General features: G+C 32.8%; 2 protein-coding genes across 27 annotated transcripts in view; one reads left to right on the top strand and one right to left on the bottom strand.

Annotated features, from left to right (window-relative positions):
- Positions 1-17,196, top strand: part of Fip1l1 (factor interacting with PAPOLA and CPSF1) — a 70,186-nt gene extending 52,990 nt beyond the window's left edge. For 17 of the 22 annotated variants that reach the window (XM_047567428.1, XM_047567432.1, XM_047567421.1 and 14 more), the window contains 3 exons: positions 7,010-7,223; positions 13,143-13,280; positions 13,994-17,196. In XM_047567428.1, coding sequence (XP_047423384.1) covers positions 7,010-7,223; positions 13,143-13,280; positions 13,994-14,141 — 500 coding nt within the window. In that variant the 3' untranslated portion in view covers positions 14,142-17,196. The remainder of the gene's footprint in view (positions 1-7,009; positions 7,224-13,142; positions 13,281-13,993) is intronic. The other 5 variants (XM_047567444.1, XM_047567440.1, XM_047567442.1 and 2 more) reach the window with 2 other exon arrangements.
- The window catches only part of Lnx1 (ligand of numb-protein X 1), a 163,765-nt gene continuing 157,116 nt past the window's right edge, over positions 14,928-21,576 (bottom strand). For 4 of the 5 annotated variants that reach the window (XM_047567418.1, XM_047567416.1, XM_047567417.1 and 1 more), the window contains 2 exons: positions 16,067-16,225; positions 14,928-15,680 (listed from right to left, as the gene is read on the bottom strand). In XM_047567418.1, coding sequence (XP_047423374.1) covers positions 15,545-15,680; positions 16,067-16,225 — 295 coding nt within the window. In that variant the 3' untranslated portion in view covers positions 14,928-15,544. The remainder of the gene's footprint in view (positions 15,681-16,066; positions 16,226-21,576) is intronic. The other variant, XM_047567419.1, reaches the window with a different exon arrangement.

The raw sequence follows: 21,576 nt of genomic DNA, 5'->3' as shown, positions 1-21,576 counted from the left end.
TTTGATAGCACTTTACTCACAGTAGGACTTCCTTTGAAATTGGAGTCAGTCATCACTAACCCTGCTGCCGCCTTCTCAACTAAATCTATGTACTATTCTAGATCCTTTGTTATTTCAACAGTGTTCACAACATCATCACCAGGAGTAGATGCCATCTCAAGGATCAACTTTCTGTACTTCTGCATAAGGAATGGTTCCTCATGCATTAAAGATTTTTGGTGAGGTTACAGCAATTTCATCATATCTTCATTCTTTGTTTCTAATTTAATTCTCTTGCTATATTCATATCTGCAGTTATTTTCTTCACTGAAGTCTTGAACCTCTCACAATCTTCCATTGAGGTTGGAATCAACTTCTTTCAGTCTTCAGTAATGTTAATATTTTGATCTAACCAATAAATCACAAGTTTTCTTAATGGCATCTACAATGGTGAATCCTTTCCAGAAGATTTTCAGTTTATTTTGCCCAGAGCCATCAAACAAATCACTTTGGCAGTTACAGCCTTAGGAAATGCATTTCTTAAATAAGACTTGAAAGTTAGAATCACCCCCTTTAATCCACACGGAATGGAAGTTTTGTAAGCAACATGAATTTCTTTGTGAGTCACCATCAGAACTCTTGGGTAACCGCATGCATTATCATCAGTGATTGAGAGAAATATTTTCTAAGCAATAGGTCTTTATAGTGGGATTAAAATAATCAATAAACCATGTTATAAACAGATTGCTGCCATGCAACCTTTGTTGTTACATTTATAGAGCCCGGACAAAGTAGGGTTAGTGTAATTCTTGGACCCTAAGATATCCGGAATGGTAAATGAGCATTGACTTCAACTTAAGTCACCAGCCACATTAGCCCTTATTAAAGAACCAGCCTGTCCTTTGAAACTTGGAAGGCAGGCATTGGTTTGTTCTCTGCAACTATGAAAATTCTTGATGACATCTTCCATTAGTAGGCTGTTTTTAGTTTACGTTGAAAATCTATTGTTGAGTGTAGCCACCTTCATCAACTGTTGTAGCTAGATGTTCTGGATAACTTGCTGCAACTTTTGCATCAGCACTTGACACAACACCTTGCACTTACATGTTATGAAGATGACTTTTTTCCTTTTTATTCTTTTTTTCATTAAACCTCATGTATCAACCTCTGCTAGCTTTAAGCTTATCTTCTGCATCTCCTTCACCTCTTTCAGCCTCTGTAGAAATGAAGAGAGTTAGGTCCTAGCTATAGGTAAGACTTTGACTTAAGGAAGTATTATAGATGGTTTGATATTCTATCCAGACCACTAAAACTTGCTCCTTATCAGCAGTAAGACTAAAACTTCTATATTTGTGTGTTTATTAGAGTAGCACTTTTATTTTCCTGTAGGAACTTTACCTTTGTATTTATAATGATGATATTTTCTGGTATAAGAAGCCTAACTTTTGACCTAAGCTTTCTGTGTGTGTTGTTTTTCAAGTTTAATTATTTCTAGCTTTTAATTTGAGAGACCTGTGACTCATTCCTTTACTTGAACACTTAGAGGCCAATTTAGTATTAAGTGGCCCGATTTCAATATTTTGTCCTGGGAAATAGAAGAGAGCAAGATAGAGTAGCTGGTCAGTTGAGCAGACAGAACACATGTTTATTGATTAATTTTGTCTTATTGATGCAGTTTGGTGCCTCAGAACAATTACAATAGTAACAAAAGATCATTGATCACAGTTCCCGATCATTAGAAATAATGATAATTAAAAAGTTTGAAATATTTTGAGACTTACCAAAGTGCAACAGAGACATCAAGTGAGCTCATGCTGTTGGGAAAATGGTGCCAGTAGACTTGCTTAATGGAGGAGGGTTACCACAAATCTTCAATTTGAAAAAATACCCACAAAGCACAGTAAAGCAAAGTTCAATAAAACAAGCTTTGCCTGTATGGCCATGTTGTGGAACTTGGACCTTTTTTAGAGGATCATGAGAAACCAGTTTTAAAATTCCTTTCTGCCTATTTCCTGTGAGAATATTGTGGATTTATAGGGTGTGTATTAAGGTTGGGATGATAGTGTTGCCTTCTTGGATTGGGAGGAAAATTAGAAGTTGTTGAGTGTGAAGGTAAAGTAGGGTAAAATAATTTTGTCTACATAGTTCTTAGTTAGGATGACTCCTCTCTAACAAAAGACAGATATATCTCATGTAACATAAGATATCCAGGAAATGAGAATCTCAGAGAGGTGACTTTTAAAAAAAAATGTGGCATAGATTGGCATCTACAACAAAAAATAGGAAAATTTTAGGGAAGTGACAAGACAAAGGAGCCAGTGTTGGGCAGTCTATGAATAAATAGTAGATAAAGGCTGGTTGGTCAAGTTTGTTATGTTGTTTATTTTGGTGTATTCTTCAGTGTGGTAAGGGCTTAAAGATATCTTTAGATGAGGGTCTTGGTAGAGAGGGTAAGAAGAGCACCTGTGCCTTTTGTAAATTTTATACACTTTCTAAGCAAATGCGGCAGGACAAAGAACTTTTCTTTTATCTGCTTCTTATTTGCATTCAGATCAAAATCATTCTTAAACCCATTTATCATTACCTCTCTCCTTTTTCCCACAGTTTTACAGTTTTTGTTCCTCTTTATTTACATGCTTGGCCTCAGTTTCATGTGCCATTAACGCTACTGTGTAGAATATTAGTACATCTTTGTTTTGTTTGGCTGGACATCTACTTAAAACATTTACATTCTGTCCTGCAACCTCAATTACCTGCACTCTAACAGATTTTTTATTCTAAAAGCTAAGAAATAAACAACGTTTACATTGGTATGGCTGTGTAAACTTTGGGCACTGCAGAGATAAATTTAACACCTAAGCCCCTCAAAGGATCTATATCCTATGGCAAGTATGTAAACTCAAATTACCATCTTTTTCTTATACTTCATCAGTTGTATAGAGTCATACTACATCTTGGTTTGGTTCATAGTTGTATCATAACTTTCTCTACCTCAAGTACCAAAAGATATTTTTTAATGCCTTTAGCTTTTCAAAAAAGTTTTAAGTTTTGTTTTTCAAATGTAAGTTCTTAAACCATCTGGAATTAATTTCTGCCTCTGGTATTAAAGATTTAATTGTCCCAGCATCATTTATTGAATAATCCTTTGAGGGCCCTACAGTGTCATCTTCATATATCAGATTTCCAAGTATGTATGAATCTGTTTGGGAGCTCTTTAGACTACTTAATTAATTTGACTAGCTGTCTGCTAATAATGCCATAACCTCTTAATTATAAATTTCATAATCTGATATCTGGTGCAGCAAAATTTATCTATCTTATTCTGCTTCGTAAGTATTGTACTTTTACATATGCACTTTGGAATCAAGCTTTACAAGTTCCTCGAAAATCTCTCTTGTGGTTTTGATTAATAACTAACATTTATATAGTGTTCTTTGTAACACTGTTCTAAGCAATTTGTTTATATTAACTTGTATAGTCCTGACAGCCTTTTAAGTAGATAATAGTCGATAATACTGTTATCTTCATATTACATAAGAGGAAATCAAACACTAGATTAATTTCCCTCAAACCACACATCAAATGGCAGTGAGAATTTGAATTGATAAAACCTGACTTCAGAGTTCTTGTTTTTACTATACCATACTAGAATCACATTGTGCTATAGATCAGTCTGTGTGGACTCCAAACCTCTGCAGAACCGCATGTATCCCTGAACGAGGACTCCCTTCATTTATAGAGATCTTAATGTGTTTTGATAAGCAACTATAATTATATCCATACACTTGCATATTTTGGGTTAGATATAGTCCTTAGGTACTTAATACAATGTTGCTGCTATACGTGGTATATACATGTTCTATTTATGTTTGCTTGAATTTAGTAGTAGAGTTGGTTATTTTTTATATTTATCTTGTAGCTATTTACATTGCTGAACTGTCACTAAATCTCACTAAATCTGTCTATTCAGACAGTGTGACCTGCAGATAATGACAGTTTTCTCTTCAGTTACCTATTTCCTTACCTTCACCCTCCTATTTTTTCTTTTATTTCTTTTTTTCATTTATTTTTAATTATTGTTAATAGTAGTAGTAGCAGTAGTAGTAGTTGTGGAAGTATTTGACTTTTGTTGTTCTCTTGTTCTGACCAGGACCCTCCATATAATGTTGAAGTACTGGAAATAAAATTATCCTTTTTCTTTTTAAAGGGAATACTTCTAGATTTTTACGATCATGTTTTTAATGGAACCGTATATCAGATTAAGAAAATTCCCATCCTCTGCTACTTTTCCAAGGGCTTTAAACTGTGAATGCGTAGATGTTGAATTGCATCAAGTGTTTTTTGAGATTATTGTAATGGTTTTTCTTCTCTGATCTGTTAATGTGGGAAATTAAATTTCTACATTTTTCTAGTACTAAACTACTGTTGATTGCTATGATTAACCTAACTTGGTCATGATTGATTATCTTCTTTTAAATAAGCAGTAATTGTTTCCTAATTTTTTTTGAAATTTTTTTTTTAGTTGTCAATGGACTTTTTATTTTTTTTTTGTATGTGGTACTGAGTATTGAACCTAGGGCCTCACACCTACCAGGCAAGTGCTGTACCAGTGAACCACAATTCCAGCCCCTGCAAATATTTATTTAGAATTTTGGCATCTAAATTCGTTGAAAACTGACCTACAATTTTTCTTTATTTGTATAAAGGTATACAAGCCACATGGAAAAAGTTAGAAAATAATCTTTTTTTTCCCTTTGTTTTCTGGAAATTTGGATGACATATTGTAATAATCTATACCTTATAAATTATTAGAATTCATCTGTAAAGGCTATTTGGTCTTATGGGAAGATTTTAAATTACTGATTTCAATGTCTTTTAAAGTTATGAGATTATTCAAGATTTCTTTTTCTTCTTGAGTCACTTTTGTTTGCTAAAGTATTTTGTTTTGTTTTTGTAGGGACCCATTTCAGCCAAGTTTTACACAGTGCATTGTAATAAAATATATAATGTTCTCTTTATTGTTTAATCTCTGCAATATGTAGTTGGTAGTCCCTTTTTGGTTCCAGTATTGTTTATATGTCCTTTTTAATCTTGCTAAGTGATTATCATGCTTTGTCTAGTCTTTAGAAACCAACTTCTAGCTATTTACTTTTACGTGGTGACTTTCTACTTATTCGATTTCAATTCACTAGTTCCCTTCTTTTGGATTATTTTGTTCTTTTTTTAAGTTTGTAGGTTGGAAGCTTAGCTCACTAATTTTCAGTCTTTTCTAATAGTGTTTCAAGACTAGATTTCCTTCTAGAATAGTTCATATTCCTAAACTTTCTATAGATTTTTATTTATTTATTTATTTATTTTGCCTTAGGTTAAGTTTCTAGCAGTTTATATTTAGGAAGTTTTTTGACCCATGAGTTACCAGAAATGTGTTTTTAATTTGTAGTGTATGGATGTTTACCCATAACTTTTTTAGATTTCACTTTTAACATAAATGGCACGGTAGTCAGAGAACATGGTGTCTATCATTCTTATCCTATGCATATATATTTTAAAAGTTCCTAGGTGCTTGACAACAAGTACTTCTTGTTATGGGCAGTATCCTATGTTAAATTCATTAATTCAACCTTGTAAACAATGTGTTGCTAAGATCTTCCCTATCTGGACAGATTTTTTTTTTTTTTTTTGTCTGCTTACCTAATTGTCAATAATCAAAAAATTATCTCCCATGGGTTTTCCTATTTTAGCATTCATTCTAAAATTTAAGGTGATTCTGTTAGAACAAATTTAAACTTTCAGGAATCTTTTTAGTGAATTGCATTTTTCATCCTCATGTAATCATTTTTTTCTTTCTCAGATGATTTTTTAATGAATCTGCTTTATCATTAATATAGTTACTCATCTGGGAGATTCAAGTATTTTAATAATTTCCTTGTTTTTTCTTCCATCTTTTTCCTTTCAACCTTTCTGTGTGTTTCTGTTATGTTCAGGATATAGTTAGACTTTTTAAAAGTAAAAATCAACAGTCTTTGTCTTTGAACTGATGAATTCCGTTCCTTTTTAATCATTGTGATATTGAAATATTTGAACTTGTTTCCTTGCTCCCATTCTTTCCAAGTCTTTTTGAATTGCCTGAGTTTTTTGTTAAATGTTTTAATTCCATTTTTTTCCCACTGTTTTGAAATTATAAATTTTTTCTATTTCTTTAGTGGTTCCTCTTGAAATTTATTATGCATAAATGATAGCTGAATTCCCTTCTTCATCAATACAGAGACCTTAGGACACCCTTCTAACTTACATCCTATTGTGATTCATTGTTTTAATTTTATTCTTTAAAAATACTCTACTATTGATTAGTTTATTTTATTTGCTTATATGATTAGCATTTATTTGTTCAACCATTTCTTCCTTTGATCTTGCAGCTCTCTAGAGTAACTTTCCTTTTTCTCATTGTCTTGGATCTTTGTTATTTACCCTTTTTCATAGTTTCTGATAGTATATCTTGTTTTCTTGAAGTCTTTTAATACCTTTTTTTGTTTATAAATACCATTGTTTTATTCTTAAAGTATAATTTTGTTGAGTATATCTTTGTAGATTGATAATTATTTTCCCTCAAAACTTTGAAGAGGTCCCAGTGTATTCTGTTTCCACTTTTTACATTGAGAAGTTTGTGGTTTAATTCTGATTCCTATTTATCTCGCCAAATGAAGGGTCTTTAAGATTTATTAGATCTTTTTAGATTTGTTGCTAGATTTTCATTCAATATTGGGGGTATTTGCCATCTGATATTTTTCTTTACTGTATATAAAATAAAAAAAAATTAGGACTGGGGATATAGCTCAGTTGGTAGAGTGCTTGCAAGGCCCTGGGTTCAGTCCCCAGCACTGCATGCATGCATGCATAAATAAATAAAATAAATTAAAAAATAGTGACACAGTTTTGGTGGGAGGGTTTTTTTTTTTCTTTTGTCTTTTCGTTTTTCAAGTACCATAACTTTTGTTTTTAATTACAATGATTTTTCTCTTTTGTTTTTTAGTTGCCTTTCCCCATCTTACTGGTTCTGCTCCTTCATGGCCTAGTCTTGTGGACACCACCAAGCAATGGGACTATTATGCAAGAAGAGAAAAAGACCGAGATAGAGAAAGAGACAGAGACAGAGAGCGAGATCGTGATCGGGACAGAGAACGAGAACGCACCAGAGAGAGGGAGAGAGAGCGTGATCATAGTCCTACACCAAGTGTTTTCAACAGGTTTGTTGGGTGTGCCTGAGTTTGTTCATGCATGTTTCATTTAAACTTTCAAATTAATATATGGGGTAAAGAAATGAATTCCATTTAACTTGGAGAAGGGATGCTTGAAAAGTTCTTAAGAATAAGCCATTTTAAAAATCATGTCTGTTTCATTCTTAGAGGCTTCCCATTACCTAGAGCAGCAATCTTCAAATTTATTTGTTCACTTATCCCTTAAAAGAGTTTCATACCTCCTTGCAAATTTAGATCTTACCATCTGAAATTTTAGTTTAAATAGTTGACAGTGTAGATATGATTTCCAGTGTATTATAAATGTTAATATTTAAAAATAAAAGTGTCACTCTTTTTTAAATATGTCCAGTGGATTTAAAATATTGTGGTTTTGCCAAACACTGTCATCCTTTTTTTTTGGGGGGGGGGGGTGCTAGAGATCGAACCTAGGGACTTGTGCGTGCAAGGCAAGCACTCTACCAACTGAGCTGTATCCCCAGCCCAGCCTCCATTTTTTAAAATGAATAAGTAGATTTTCCTTAATAATTGGAAATTTACCGTGGTAGTTTTTTTTTTTTTTTTTTTTTTATTGTGCTTGAATTTTCACTTCTGTGACATTTTTCCCAAAGAATGTTTAGTCTTGAAAAGTTTTAAATTGATTATCCTGTCTTTTCTGCAGTACATGTGTGTAAATTAAAATGTTTAAAGAAACTTATTTAATAACCTGAGTATCTTACCCGAGTATCTGAAATGGTTTTTCAAAAATTTATCCTGATTTTAATTATCGCGTTTTTATAAGTAAATATAATGAAAATATGTCCCATAAATGTGATGGAAGAACTTTTCCTCAACCCCAATTAATATATGTATCCATGGATGAATATTATTATTGTTAATGAATAAATGGTCTTTCCTTAGGTAACTTCTTTTGATATATAGAGGTAAGCACTGAGAAGTCTTGTTTACATATATTAGGCTCAATCTATTTCAGTGTGACCTCATCTGAACTTGATTATCTGGGCAAATACCTTTTTTCTAAATAAGGTCATATTTACAGATAACCAGAGATTAGGATTTGAACATATTTTTCTAGGGGTTGCAGTTCAACCCCATACATATGGTTGGTAACTAAAGTCTTTTGATTTCTCAGTTTCTTTTAAGAACACCAAAAGTGGCAAGACTTATTAAAAGACTACCAGTTATACTTGTTACTCTTTCATATACTTGTTACCCTTTGAGACACTGTAACTTGTTTAACTTAGAAAAGGTTGGGAAAACCAAAGTACTACTAATTTCAGTACATAATTGCTAAAATATTGTTAAAAAGGAAAGCAGTGGTATATGTGTTAAAGATTTATTTTCATGCAGACCTTGGAACTGCACATTTTCCTCATTCCATTTATGGAAAAGGGCTGTCTTGCAGCTTGATTGGCAATAGACATTTCTCACTGTCAAGCCAGACAACCAGTTCACGATTTCTGTCAGAACAAAGTCGGGTTTCGTTTTTCTGTTCAGATAAATGAGTTAGTCTGTGTTCTGAACACAGTTGTCACAGAGCCCAAAATAAGAAGCTGAGTTACCAACACTTACTTTGCTTTGCTTTGCTTTTCTGGGGCTATCATCCATAAGGATTTTTCCTTAATTTGTGTAGAGGAAATTATTATGACTTGCTTCACTACTCTACAATGTATATGAATTTAACTCAGGACATAAGCCAAAATACTCCATTTTTGTACTACTTTGTCATTGACAGGAAGAGCCAAAGTCCTATGGAAGTTTTATGGTTCCTTAAATAACATAGTTCTTACTGAGGCTGATTTTTTAAGCCATGGTGGTTTCTGTGTCCTGTTCCAGTGTATAATGGTAAAATTGGTGAAAGAAATATCTTTCTTTTCTAAAAGGAGAAGATGGTAATAGAGAAGTGGTTAATATCTTTAGGCAATTCTGATTTAGGAAGGAATAAATACTGACAGGATCTGGAAATTGATTTTCTAAAAATTTTTTTGCCATCGAAAATAATTTGTATGCTGATGGGGTAGTACTACCATATTCCACTGGTCTAAAGAATAAATGTTGAAATTCTTTTTTAGGATACACACATCACTTTATAATCTGACCTCAGTGCATCCTTGAATGTTCTAACTTAGATTCTCTCACAAGACAATACATTGTTTCTAGCTATACTTTATGATGTTCCTTTCTTTTAAGCCTCAGAAGCTTCTTTCTCTTCAAATAGGTCATGCCTTTTATCTTCTCTGTGTTGCATTGAACTTTAGACACAATTATTTACTTCACATGTTCCCTATGAACTTTATTTTCTTTAAAACATGCCTTTTGTTAAGGCCCCTTTAAGGGCATTAACCACCATTTTTCATTTCTCTATCCTAAGCACTGTGTATATTAATGCCTGGCACATAGTGAATGTAAGTGAATAAATGTCTTACAATATAATACAGTAGAGAAAGAAAAATTTTTTAAAAATTGTTTTACCTAGACAAATTTTGAAATGAATGAATTATCAACCATTGTCACACTCAAAGCATTAATTTGTCGTTTTTCTTATTAACATACCAGTGTAAAATGAAGTAAGTGAAAGATAACTTTTTCATGCTCTTTTTATGGGTAAGATAAATATAAAGTATTAAGGTATATAAATTTTAATTTTGGATAAAACAAAGCAATTTATCAATTCAGGGTGTAAATTTATGCCAAATTTAGGCAGTATTTGTTCTTACTAGATGTGTTTATATAATTGTACACTTTTCTATCCAAAAAGATCCTTAGAGATGATCTAGTCTGTCTCAACTTGACAGACAAGGTAACGGAAGCATAGAGAAATAGATATAATAGTAGAACTTACTATCTACTAGAGAGGTGGGTTGAAATAATTAAAATCCTTACAGTATTAAAATAAGGTAGTAAAAAAAATCTGTAATTTTTCATTACCCCTTTTTCTCTCTTTTCATTTCATTTTTTAAAAATATAATGCATTCTTTCATTCATGTAACTGACATTTTGAGTCCCTGTTCTAAGGTCAAAGCAGTACCATGTGCCAAAGATACAGAAATAGTCATACATTATCCTTAAAAATAATGCTTAATGTAAAACTGACTAGGACTGGTTGTTAGCTTAAAAATTTACATAAAAAGAATGTTCAAAAAAGAACTGAAAAGGAATTCTTAATCTCTTTTCCTGCCTTTGACTCCTGATAACAATCTGACTTACACACAATTGAGAGTATGATTCTCTTAAGGTAAAGCACATTGCTTTCCAGAAAGCTGAGTCATTTCTAATATAGTTTGAACAATATATTTGAGAAGCAATTTTACCTCTAAAATGTACATGTTCAGAAGTAAGGAACTTCGTGCAGAAACTTAACAGGAAAGAAGATTGAAATGAATTGCATTGGTAGAACTTATGTATTTTTTTTGCATAAATACACAGTATTTTTTGAAGATTTGAGAATAAGTTATTTGACTTTTTGATTTCAAATATACACTTTTTTTTTTTTTCAAAACTTGTGTTAATAATAGTTAAATCATGTTTGAGTTTCAAGTTGCTGAGCCGTAGGGAATTAGAAGTCAGTGTTTACCTAAATTTGACTAAAAGTTTAAGGCCAGAAAGGCGAAAGGCAGGGGAATTTTGTACGTTCTAAATCATTCTAGGTAAAAAATTATCCTCTGCAAAATCCAGGGTATATTAAAGTAAAAGTTATTTGTTTCTGAAGACTGACAGAAATATCTAAAATGCAGTGTGGTGTGTAGATGTGTTGCATTGCAAATTACAGGGTCATTCTTTTGAAAATTATAGACCAGTTTTGACATCTGTTTTTTAGGCAGCTTAATTGTGGGCCAGAAAGGATGTTTAAAATGGCTGTAATGATTTCCAGGCCCAGAGAAATCTTTGTGCTGTAGCCTCTTATCGGAAAAGGGATGAAAGTAGGAGGGTCTTCATATTTTACCTATAGGACCAACTCCCCACCATCTATTGTGAGGTTCCCATCATAGAGCTGCCTTCATAATCTAAAGACTGTAAAGCTAACTAACAGGAGTTGGTTTTAGGGTAGGAGGGAAAAGAGATGGTTACAAATGACAAATTATGAGATAACTGACCTTAATTGTTTTTTGTAAATCTAGTTGGAATCATTACAAAAACAGCCTTATTATGTTCATTGGCTGTGGTGCTAGTTTTTCTACTTCAGAGATGAGCAATTATTACAGGGTCAGTAACATTTATTAAAAAAAAATACCTTCTGAAAAATTAACCATTAAATTTACTAATGACTCCCATTTATTGATTGCCAACTCTTATACCAAGCACTTTGTTGTTAAATGTGCAGAAATTCTGAAAATGATTATTGCCAATTTTACAAATGAGAAAAACCAAGGTTTTAGAGAGTTTTAAGTTACAGCCTGGGTCACTCATATAGTAATTGCTAGTCAGGATGTGATCTGGGTATACTCTTCCCTACCCTCATGGCATGTTGCCTTTTAGTTGACATGTTTCCACCTTCCAAGTACAAAGTACATATTTATACTTAGGAAAAAATAGATGCGTTTATGTATGTATATAGGCGTATGTGTATAATGTACATTTTCTGTTGTTTTTATAAAACATTTTTAAAATATATTCCAAATAATTTGGTAGCAGTATGCTTTGGCATTAAACACAGCTTTACTGGATCATTACTTTGCTGGGAGAACCCAGATGACTTGTTCTTTTATACGGCTTATACTTTGACGTGATTTTATTACACCTACTCAGATTCTTGAATATTGCAGTGCTTCATGCAGATTAATAGTTCGTATTAAACATATTTCTACAAACCAAAATTCTTTAACACAGTGTTCTAAAAGACAAATTTACTAGAAAGATTGGTGGAGTAGAGGAATGGGGTTGAAGGGGAGGGAGGAGGGATGGGATAAGGGAAGAACAGTGGAATGAATCTTACCTACCTAACTTTGCTATGTACATATTTGAATGTACCACAGCGAATCTCACCATTCTGCATATCCACAAGACAGTTTTTAAAGTGTAAGTAAATAGCAGAAAAATGAGTAGGGGGAAGGGAGAAAGGGAGGGAAAGGGGAAGTACTGGGGACTGAATTAGGACAAATTATATTCCATGCTTTTATAAGTATGTCAAAATGAATCCCAATGTTTTGTATAACTAAAATGAACCAATAAAACTTTTAAAAACATAAATTTATTTAATGTGAGAGAATTTACTGGTATTATGTTGTAGAAAGTTATGATTTCTATGCCATCCTCCCCCAATACTTGAAGGATAAGAGAAAGATGGAGAGATGAATGTCAGTTAAAAGACATGAAAGGAGCGACAGATCTGGGGAGGAAAAGAAAAACCACTCTCTTAACTCCCACCATCAGTTCCAGTTTCCAGTTTGTGAATTCTGTTCAAAATTAAAAAAAAAAAAAAAAAATTGAAGCTGTAGTTTACACTTATGTAATTGGCATTATTAGTCATGTGCACCCCAACTCCCAGAGTTATAGTATGAAATAATGGGATGTCAGAGTGCAGGTATTTCCAGTCTTCATGCATTCTCTGTGGGTGTTATAGAAGTTGGTTTGATGTCTCTGTTTTTCATATTTGTACTTCCCCACGAGTTGAATGTACTTCAAATAATTGATAAGCCAAAGTTTTAAGATCTGCTTTCTATCATGTAGCCATAGTGAACCATATATTTTTAGAATCTTCATTGTGTGTCCAAGACTTTACAAATAATGTAGGAATTTTTATTGGAAATCTGATATATACAAATAGGCTTTTAATTCTAAAAGGAGCAAAAGAAAATAAAGCTTGCTGATTAAAATTTAAAGGAGTTACAGTTCCCATTTTTTTAAATAAATATAGTCATGAAGAATATATAGTCCCAGTGTTAAGAAAACTTGTTTGCATTTCTGTTGCAGTGATGAAGAGCGATACAGATACAGGGAATATGCAGAAAGAGGCTATGAGCGTCACAGAGCAAGTCGAGAGAAAGAAGAACGACATAGAGAAAGACGACACAGAGAGAAAGAGGAAACACGACACAAGTCATCTCGCAGGTAGTGAATTACTTTGAAGCCAAGATACAAACTGATTTGACTTCAAAAAGTAAAAGCAGACATTTCCAAATACCCAGTAGAATATATGTTTCTATTTGGAAGATTCAGAATAATCTGTTGAAATACTTGTTTCCTCATGAGCTTCAACAAAGATTTTTAAATCTTAATAAGACTATATTTAGTAACCAAAATCCATAATGCCCATGCAATAAAAAATTTTGGTTTATGAGAGATTTTGGTTTATTACGTTATCTCATTTGGAGAGGGGAATTTTTGGTTTATGAAACAATCCTTAATAGTAAGTATAATTAAACAAAACAATGTTTGTTTTAAAGAAAAAATTCAGGACTTGTAGTTAAAAAAAAATCATTTTAAAATTATCATTTGCTGAAAATTGGCCCTATAACATTGTACTTCTATTTTGATAAAGTGCTGCCATTCCCAATTTCTATTTAGTCTTTCAGAATAAAGTAAATGGGCCTAAGAATCTGGGAAATTACTGGTAAAAATGACCTTATAATATATTCTCTGCATGAAAGTCTCATAAAAACTGATTTCTCTGCAAAATGTGTTTAAGAGTAAAAGAAGGGGTTAAATTATCTTAAACTGAGTTTGGTCTTGAGAATTTTACTAAAATGGGTTTTTTTTTTTTTTTTGGTCACTGCTTATGTATTTAAACATTTTAAATTACAACAAACTTTCTTTTTCTTTAGTAATAGTAGACGTCGCCATGAAAGTGAAGAAGGAGACAGTCACAGGAGACACAAGCACAAAAAATCTAAAAGAAGCAAAGAAGGAAAAGAGGCTGGTAGTGAGCCTGCCCCTGAACAGGAGAGCACTGAAGCTGCACCTGCGGAGTAGGCGCACTTTTCGTCTCTTGTGTATATTAGTACCAGAAATAGAAACTATAAATCTTGTTATTTTTCTGGATAATGTTTAAGAAATTTACCTTTAATCTTGTTCTGTTAGTATGGAAAGTTAACTTTTTTTCCCAAAATAAAAGAGTGAATTTTTCATGTTAAGTTAAAAATCTTTGTCTTGTAATATTTAAAAAAAATAAATAAAAGACAGCAATGACTTTATATTGAATGAGTCACTTAGCAGGGGATTTAAAGAGCTTTCTTTAGCTGTGCACATACACAGTAGCTAAGGCTGGTCAAGGATCTACCTTGGCCACAGGCTTCTTAGAAATCCACCACTAGTCTAATTAGAGGTTGCACTGCAAAAGGCATCAAAAGGCCCCTCTGAGTCTTTAACATACTGCTGTGGCAGTCCTGCTTAAGCATACTAAAAGAACTTGTACACATTTTTTTATATCATAATTTTTGATAACAAGTTTTCAGTGTTATAAATTTGTGTCCATGGTAAAACTAAATGGGATACTTTTATATCCAAATTAATAAAATCTAGAAGGCATTTGGGTGACCTGTAAAGTAACTTTTTCTCTGTAGTTTTTAGCAGGCACATGTATAGACACTCTTCACTGTGACACAAAGTTGAATTGCCTCATGGTCAGCTCTGAGCCAGGGTCTAGCTGTTTCACCTTTCTTGAGGTGTTTTCCAAGACTTATTGGTAAAGTAGCATGTGGAGTTTTTTATACCATTACTAATTATATTGTGAATAAAAATAATCTTCATGATGGGAGATTTAGATTAGTCATTTCTTGTTAAAACTAAGAAAACAAAAGTTTATAACTGAGCATTTTAGGGATAACCATAAAAGTTATTATGTCAATTGCGGTAACAACTTGGTGTTTCAAGAATGAATTACTAGAATCTTTTAAATGGTGATAATGAAAGTAAACAATACAATCACATACAAATACGACTATAATTTTTGAAAAATATTTTATTTCTCATTTGATGAAATAAATGTTTCTCAGCAATGCATTTTTTTAAAAAAAATCCTCTGGCTTTTAAATTAAAAATCCCCATATGTACTCTGGTATATAAGTATATACCAGATTTTTTATTTAAATCACTGACTTGAATTCAGTGGGTCATATAAACCATTTTAGTTGGACTTTTTAATTGAATGTAAAAATAGAAACTTAAAGTGGTAATGAGAAATCTTTCACACTGAATAAAAACTATTAATAGTAGTTTTTATTTTGAGAATATTCTCTGAGGTGTAACTGGCTTTCATTAGATCATACTTTTCTTGACATTTTTACAATGTATTCTTTAAATATAAAAGTTGATAAATATATTGTTTCAACTTAGCCTGTGTGTGATTTTTGTTTTTCTGAGGCCCATCATTGATTTTATAAAAAAGTGCCAGGCCAAGAAACAATAGTGAGGGTAATTCTTCCTTTAAGTTCTTTCAGCATCCTTGCCAAGCAAGCATGTATCATGCCTGATGTACTTCTACCATTGACAGCAAGAAGAATATCACCACATCTAAAACAAAACAAAATAAGATACATTATTAACATTTTAGTCCATTGCTAAAGTAGTTTTTGTTTGTCCTAGTTTTTGCTACATTTTAATTACATATTACTTCTAAATTGAGGATTTTCCCCCTCCTCTCTTAAATTCTCCAAACTCACTATTCATTCAGCTGTGTTAGAAGGGATGCTAAAAGTATAGGAAGTTGCAGTACTGGGACCAAGAGGGGTGTGTAATTTTGGATTTCTGAGAAGTTAAATGCTACACAATGTTTAATTTCTTATACCCTCCCCCACAAAAAGTACAGTACCTACATACATTGTTTCAAATGGGGCCAAACTTTTGCATGTAGAAAACAAAATATTTGAGTAAGTTTCTTGATAAGTAGTGGTTATTACCTAATTCTTCCATCATTGTATGCTGGTGTTCCTTCAACAATGGATTTGATAAAAAAAGGTTTGTTTCCATTGTATTCTTCATAACCTCCTACAATGCAGAAGCCCAGGCTTCCAGCTGTGTTTCTTCGTAATACAACATCTTTACAGTTATATAAGTACCTGAAATAGAATGTAATCAGTGTATCTGCACAGTTAAAACTTTTAACTGTTAAAAATTATTGTGATTTCATCTCCCATTCCTTTTATTGGCTTTTTTTAAGGCCACGTAGCACTGGAGAGGCCCCATTCAAATTCTGTCATAGCTCAGTCACCTTCATGCTGTAAGCCAGCTTTTTAAATTGATCTTCTGTTTTCCATAGCTGAAGGCCCTTAAAAAAATGACATCACCTATTGTGTTCAGTCTTTATGTCTTCTGGGAAAGATAATCATAAGCCTGACAAGTTTGTGCATTAGCAAAAAGTTGAGTATGCCTGAACCCTTATTGATAAAATGAAACATTCTTGTGAATATCTTAATTTTATCTACTTGTGGATGTAAATTTTTAATGAAGGCAAAAATCCTTTGAATAAACAATGATTATCAATGAAGAAAATTTTAAACCTAAACTAATGAAGTTGTGGAATTTTCTTGATCTTTGAAAAATATTAGTTTATACTAATTTAAGCTCCGAAGCATGCAGGCATGAAATGAAATAGAGGCACATTTAAAGATTGTAAGAACAAATCATATTGGAGGAAAAACAACCTGGCATAAACTGAATTAGAAGTTATAAAAGGAATGGGAGAAGGAAAGACCACACCTCTTCTGTAAATGAGTAGAATCCTCAAAATAGAAAATGAAATTAAAGAGAATCTTTTGCTATTCAATGGTCATCAGATCAGTGTTCACATAGGTGCTGGCCAGGTGCAAACTGTTCCAGTTACCATAGAGACAGAGGTGTGTCAGGAGCTACAGTTTACTCTGAAACTCCCCTTGTCTACCTTGTGTAGCTGTAGTTCCAGAACTGGTCTGACAGGAAATTAGCATTTTCATTTTGATAAAAATCAAGATATGACTGTTTTGTTTATAAATTGTACCTTAAAATATTCATTAACTGCTTTTTGACAACCAATAAAAAGTCTCTTGTGAAATATTTAGTGATTTTGGTCATTACATGTGCTACTGACCTTGTTTGTCAATGTAACATGACACTTCATGATGTTGCTGACTTTCAGAGGCTTTGGGGTTTGTTTGGATACCTTTAGAATGTGCTAAAATTTAACACCATACCCAGTTTTGATTTGTATCCATTGTCATACAACATTTACAGTAATTCATTTTTCTTCACCAAGATGATTGCAAAAAGTATGAATTTCATACAGTGAGAAAGATACCTTATATTTCTGCTGTAAAATATTTGCTCTGTTTTGTAGTAAACCTTGATGTCAAGTAGCCAGTTCATCCTATAGGAGCTGTGGTCTTTGGATACACATTTTACATAATGGTCAGTGCTCAGTACAAAGCAGGTAATTGCCCGTTCCCCAAACCACTAGCATTATACTCTCACCTGGGAGGCTATGTGTGTAATTTTGGGGAGAAAGCAAGCTCAGAAGCATGCAGGCATGAAGTAAATGGAAGTTGAGGCATACTTAAAGATTTTAAGGATAATTCATAGTGAAGGAAAAGCAAACGGATGATTCCAAAAAACCTTGGATGCTTCTTTTCAAAAGTCATGAACTAGTATTTGTCTTAACATTTCCCAGTTGTGATTCTTTAAAATATATAAATGGGTGCATAGACCACTACTTAAAACTAGTGTTTCTCATTCTTTTGATTGCTGCTTGTGGTTGGTTTGGTTTTGTTTGTTTTTTCATTAACTATTTCCTGGGAACTTACCTGACCCTTAATACTTTATTTCACACAAAAAAAACTATAAACAACCATCTGAAACTTACATGTTCTGGTGTAAAAATTTTTAACACACTTAATAAAGTGTGTTTATTTTCCTAGACTCATTACAAAGCAGGTATCTCCTTGGGTCATCTTTGGGATGTTTGATATTTGGATATTGCCATTCTCTAGATACTGGGAGCATATTGGTGAATAAAACAGACTACTGCAGCATCCATCCAAGTACATACCAGTGTTACAAGTTTTGTTGTATTTACAGGGTTTTCTTTTGTGTTGTCTAGTACTTAACCTTTGTTGTAGCGACAAGAGCTCAAAATGTTAAGCCCTTTCAAGGTCAGGCCTTAGTTGGTACTTACTGGGCGTTGTTTTCTTATGTCGCATTATTTCACTTCCCAGTGGAAAATCTGGCAGCAGCTGTTTTTTTTTTTTTTTATTTTTTAGTGTGTGTGTGTGTGTGTGTGTGTGTGTGTGTATACATATATTTAGTTGTGGATGAGCCTTTATTTTTATGTGGTGCTGAGAATTGAATCCAGTGCCTCACACATGCTAGGCAAGTGCTCTACCATGGAGCCACACCCCAGCCCTCTGGCAGCTGTTTTTGATCAGTGGTCTTTGGGATTAAGTGACTTAAATCATCTGAGTATAAATGTGAACTTTTTTCCTATTCTGAACTCATTCGCTAAATTTAGGCTTAAGACGTGTCATAGTATGAGGAATAACAAGATCTTTGGTCATTCTTTCCCAGTGAGAAAATATGGTCACCTCAAATATAAATTCAGCTCTATTGAATAAGTTGAATATGGGGAAGTGTTAAGTTGCTTGGCCTGGGTAATACTTATTGCCTAGTCTGGGGAATACTAACAAAACTGGCTAGCCTCTTGACTTAAGAACACACTGGTTAGCATTAGAAAACAAGTCCATTAACCAAAGCTTATTGTAAGATCAGTGTATTTGTCACTAGTTTGAATTTTAAAACTTTTCTCATGGGGTTAGAATAGCAGAGGTTGGAAAGAGAGTGAATGAAGGATATTTGGAGCTTGTCCTGAGTGCAGAAAATTGAATCTATAACCAGTATTTGTCCTTTAACAAAAGGGTTGCCTTGTAATTTTTCTAGCCCTGTTTATCCAGAAAGGTTTTAACTTTTTAGCTCGAATTTGCAGGTAACCATTACTGTTAACTCAGTGAATTCAAGTGTGCAGTACAGAGCTTTCTATTATGATTAACTTACCCCAGCTTCTCAAACAGCTACGTCTCAGCCAGTGGTGAAGGACCACCTTTTTTTTAAATTTCTAGTTTATTGAAGATGAGTACTTTAAGTATAATGAAAAGTAATAGCTCATATTTTTATTATATTCAAATATAAAACTGTTTCAAGGAATCTGAATTACAAAAACAGTGGTTCACTTAAAGTGTTTATAGATATACACATGAAGTCTCAAGTTTTCAAATCTGAGTATTTCAATGAAATTGACACAGGGGCACTAAAATAGGTTGGAAATAATCTAGAGCTTATATGTTAATATATTATTGTTATATGCTATTCTTAGACATACATGACAATAGAGTGTATTTTGACATATTGTACATACATGGAGTATAATTTACTCTAATTAGGATCCCATTCTGTTATATGCTATATTTTACGTTTTTATAGGTGTTCCACATGTGGGACAATTGGACAGAAAAGGTCAACGTATACAATCATTGTTACAACTTTTTGTTAACTCAGTTATTTTCCGAAAGTTTTGAGAGAGATAGTACCCATATTGAATGCCTGTGTGCACATCTGGAACAAATGTGTACAGCATTTTATGTGAGGTTACCTAATGACTAGGCAACCATCTTGAGGATGGTGCTATTTGCAGTAGATAAAGGATATTCAAACTATTTTTTTACTATTATGGTAGAAAAATGAATCTCAGATACATTCATGAGAACAAAGAAAAAAAATCTAAAGCAATTTTAGTAAAATTGGATTTTAAAGTTGGAAAGCAGGTGAAAATTTAACTTCAGAATTCATCTTTATCCAATGCTAGTTGTTATAACAGTTTATTTTAAAAAGTTAGTTTTATCTCATTGTGAATTCTAGATTCATGAATTTCCTTTGTGTCAGTTTTCTGAAAATCTATAATTATCAAATCCATAAGATGTTTGGTAATAACTTTATGCCGATGTGCAATATTAGAACTTACCTTGCCACCTCACTGATAATTGCTATTAAATTACATCATGACAATTTATGGAAACTATTCTAAGCTTTTTTCATTTTGCCCTTTGATCTTACTGGCCATTGAAAACTATCTTGAATTTCTTCCTTGCAGGAAATATTGAGCTCAGTAAAAATACCAAAGATAATCTGGCAAATAATAAAGTTTGACTATCCAGTTTACATCTTTAAAAGGTGGGACTAAACTGACTTCTTAGCTTGCAGAAAAAAAAAATATTCAATCTCTCGTCTAAACATTTTTGAAAGAACTTTTCTTTATAACCCTCTTATTCAAAATGTGATAACTGTTCTTTATGATTAGTTTCCTTATTTCATAATAAAGAGTAAACTAGAATCTAATGCATTATTAGCCTTTACAGAGCTCACAGTTGTTACCATATCCCTGAGCACATTGTTCAGTTCAGCTGATATCTTTTTCTCATAGCAGATTTTCTCCAAGGAAGCACTGTATCAAGTTACATTAATTCAGGTGCAGGTTCTTTAATCTGGGTAAAGACTGCAGAAAGTTTGCCAATCAGAGCATTTGCACCAGCAAAACATACTCCTGCCTCAAATGTAATCATCCAGTTTGCTGACAAAAATAAACCTTTGATAGTGTTGTATGGTTCAGTTAGTTGTGTTTGTTGCCAAAGAACTTAAAAAAGAATTTTCATGTCACAATCATGTTTAAATTGTACATCTACTAAAAGATTTGCCACCATAGTAATACCTATGCACCAATTAAGTTAAAATGAAACATATGTTGCTGGCTTTATTTTTCTATAAGTTGATTTTCCCTATCATTAGTCCCAGAAAATGCTACTTTTTTTTTTTTTTGACCACAGACTTACCCACTGTTTCCAAGCAAACTCTATAGTCTTCACGGATTCCTCAACAATGTATTATATTTATTTAAACCTCATAACTCAACATACTACTTCATTAAGGAAGTCTATGAAGTATTGTCTGTATATGACATAGTAGTATCTGCTCCTCCTCACTGGTACTAGAGGATTGAATCCAGGGCCTCACACATACTAGGCAAGTGCTGTACCACTGAGCTGCACCCCAGTCCCTGGATCCTGACTTTTTAATTTAATACTTTTTCTTTCAAAATTTATTTTGGTTTTGAACTAATTTTGTGTATAAGTGGCATTTATTTATTTCATTGCTTCATCAGCCAACACTTCTTTGTAAGTGGTTTCGCCATGTTGCTAACGATCTCAGGTACAAAATTAAAGTTCCATAGATAAGTAAAAGCAGTATGAATTTTGCCTTTATTTAAAAAAAAAATCACTTGAATCATTTGAAATCACTTTTTACCATTTATTTTCAGAAAAGGTATGCCTTGTCTTAACAAAAATCCAGTGAAATATGATTCACAATAAATAGGAAATTTATTTCCCTAATCTGG

This window comes from Sciurus carolinensis, chromosome 10 (genome assembly GCF_902686445.1).
Source record: "Sciurus carolinensis chromosome 10, mSciCar1.2, whole genome shotgun sequence".
NCBI classification, from domain to species: domain Eukaryota; kingdom Metazoa; phylum Chordata; class Mammalia; order Rodentia; family Sciuridae; genus Sciurus; species Sciurus carolinensis.
The sequence above is the reverse complement of the archived record's forward strand: the minus strand, read 5'-3'. Positions and strand labels throughout refer to the sequence as shown.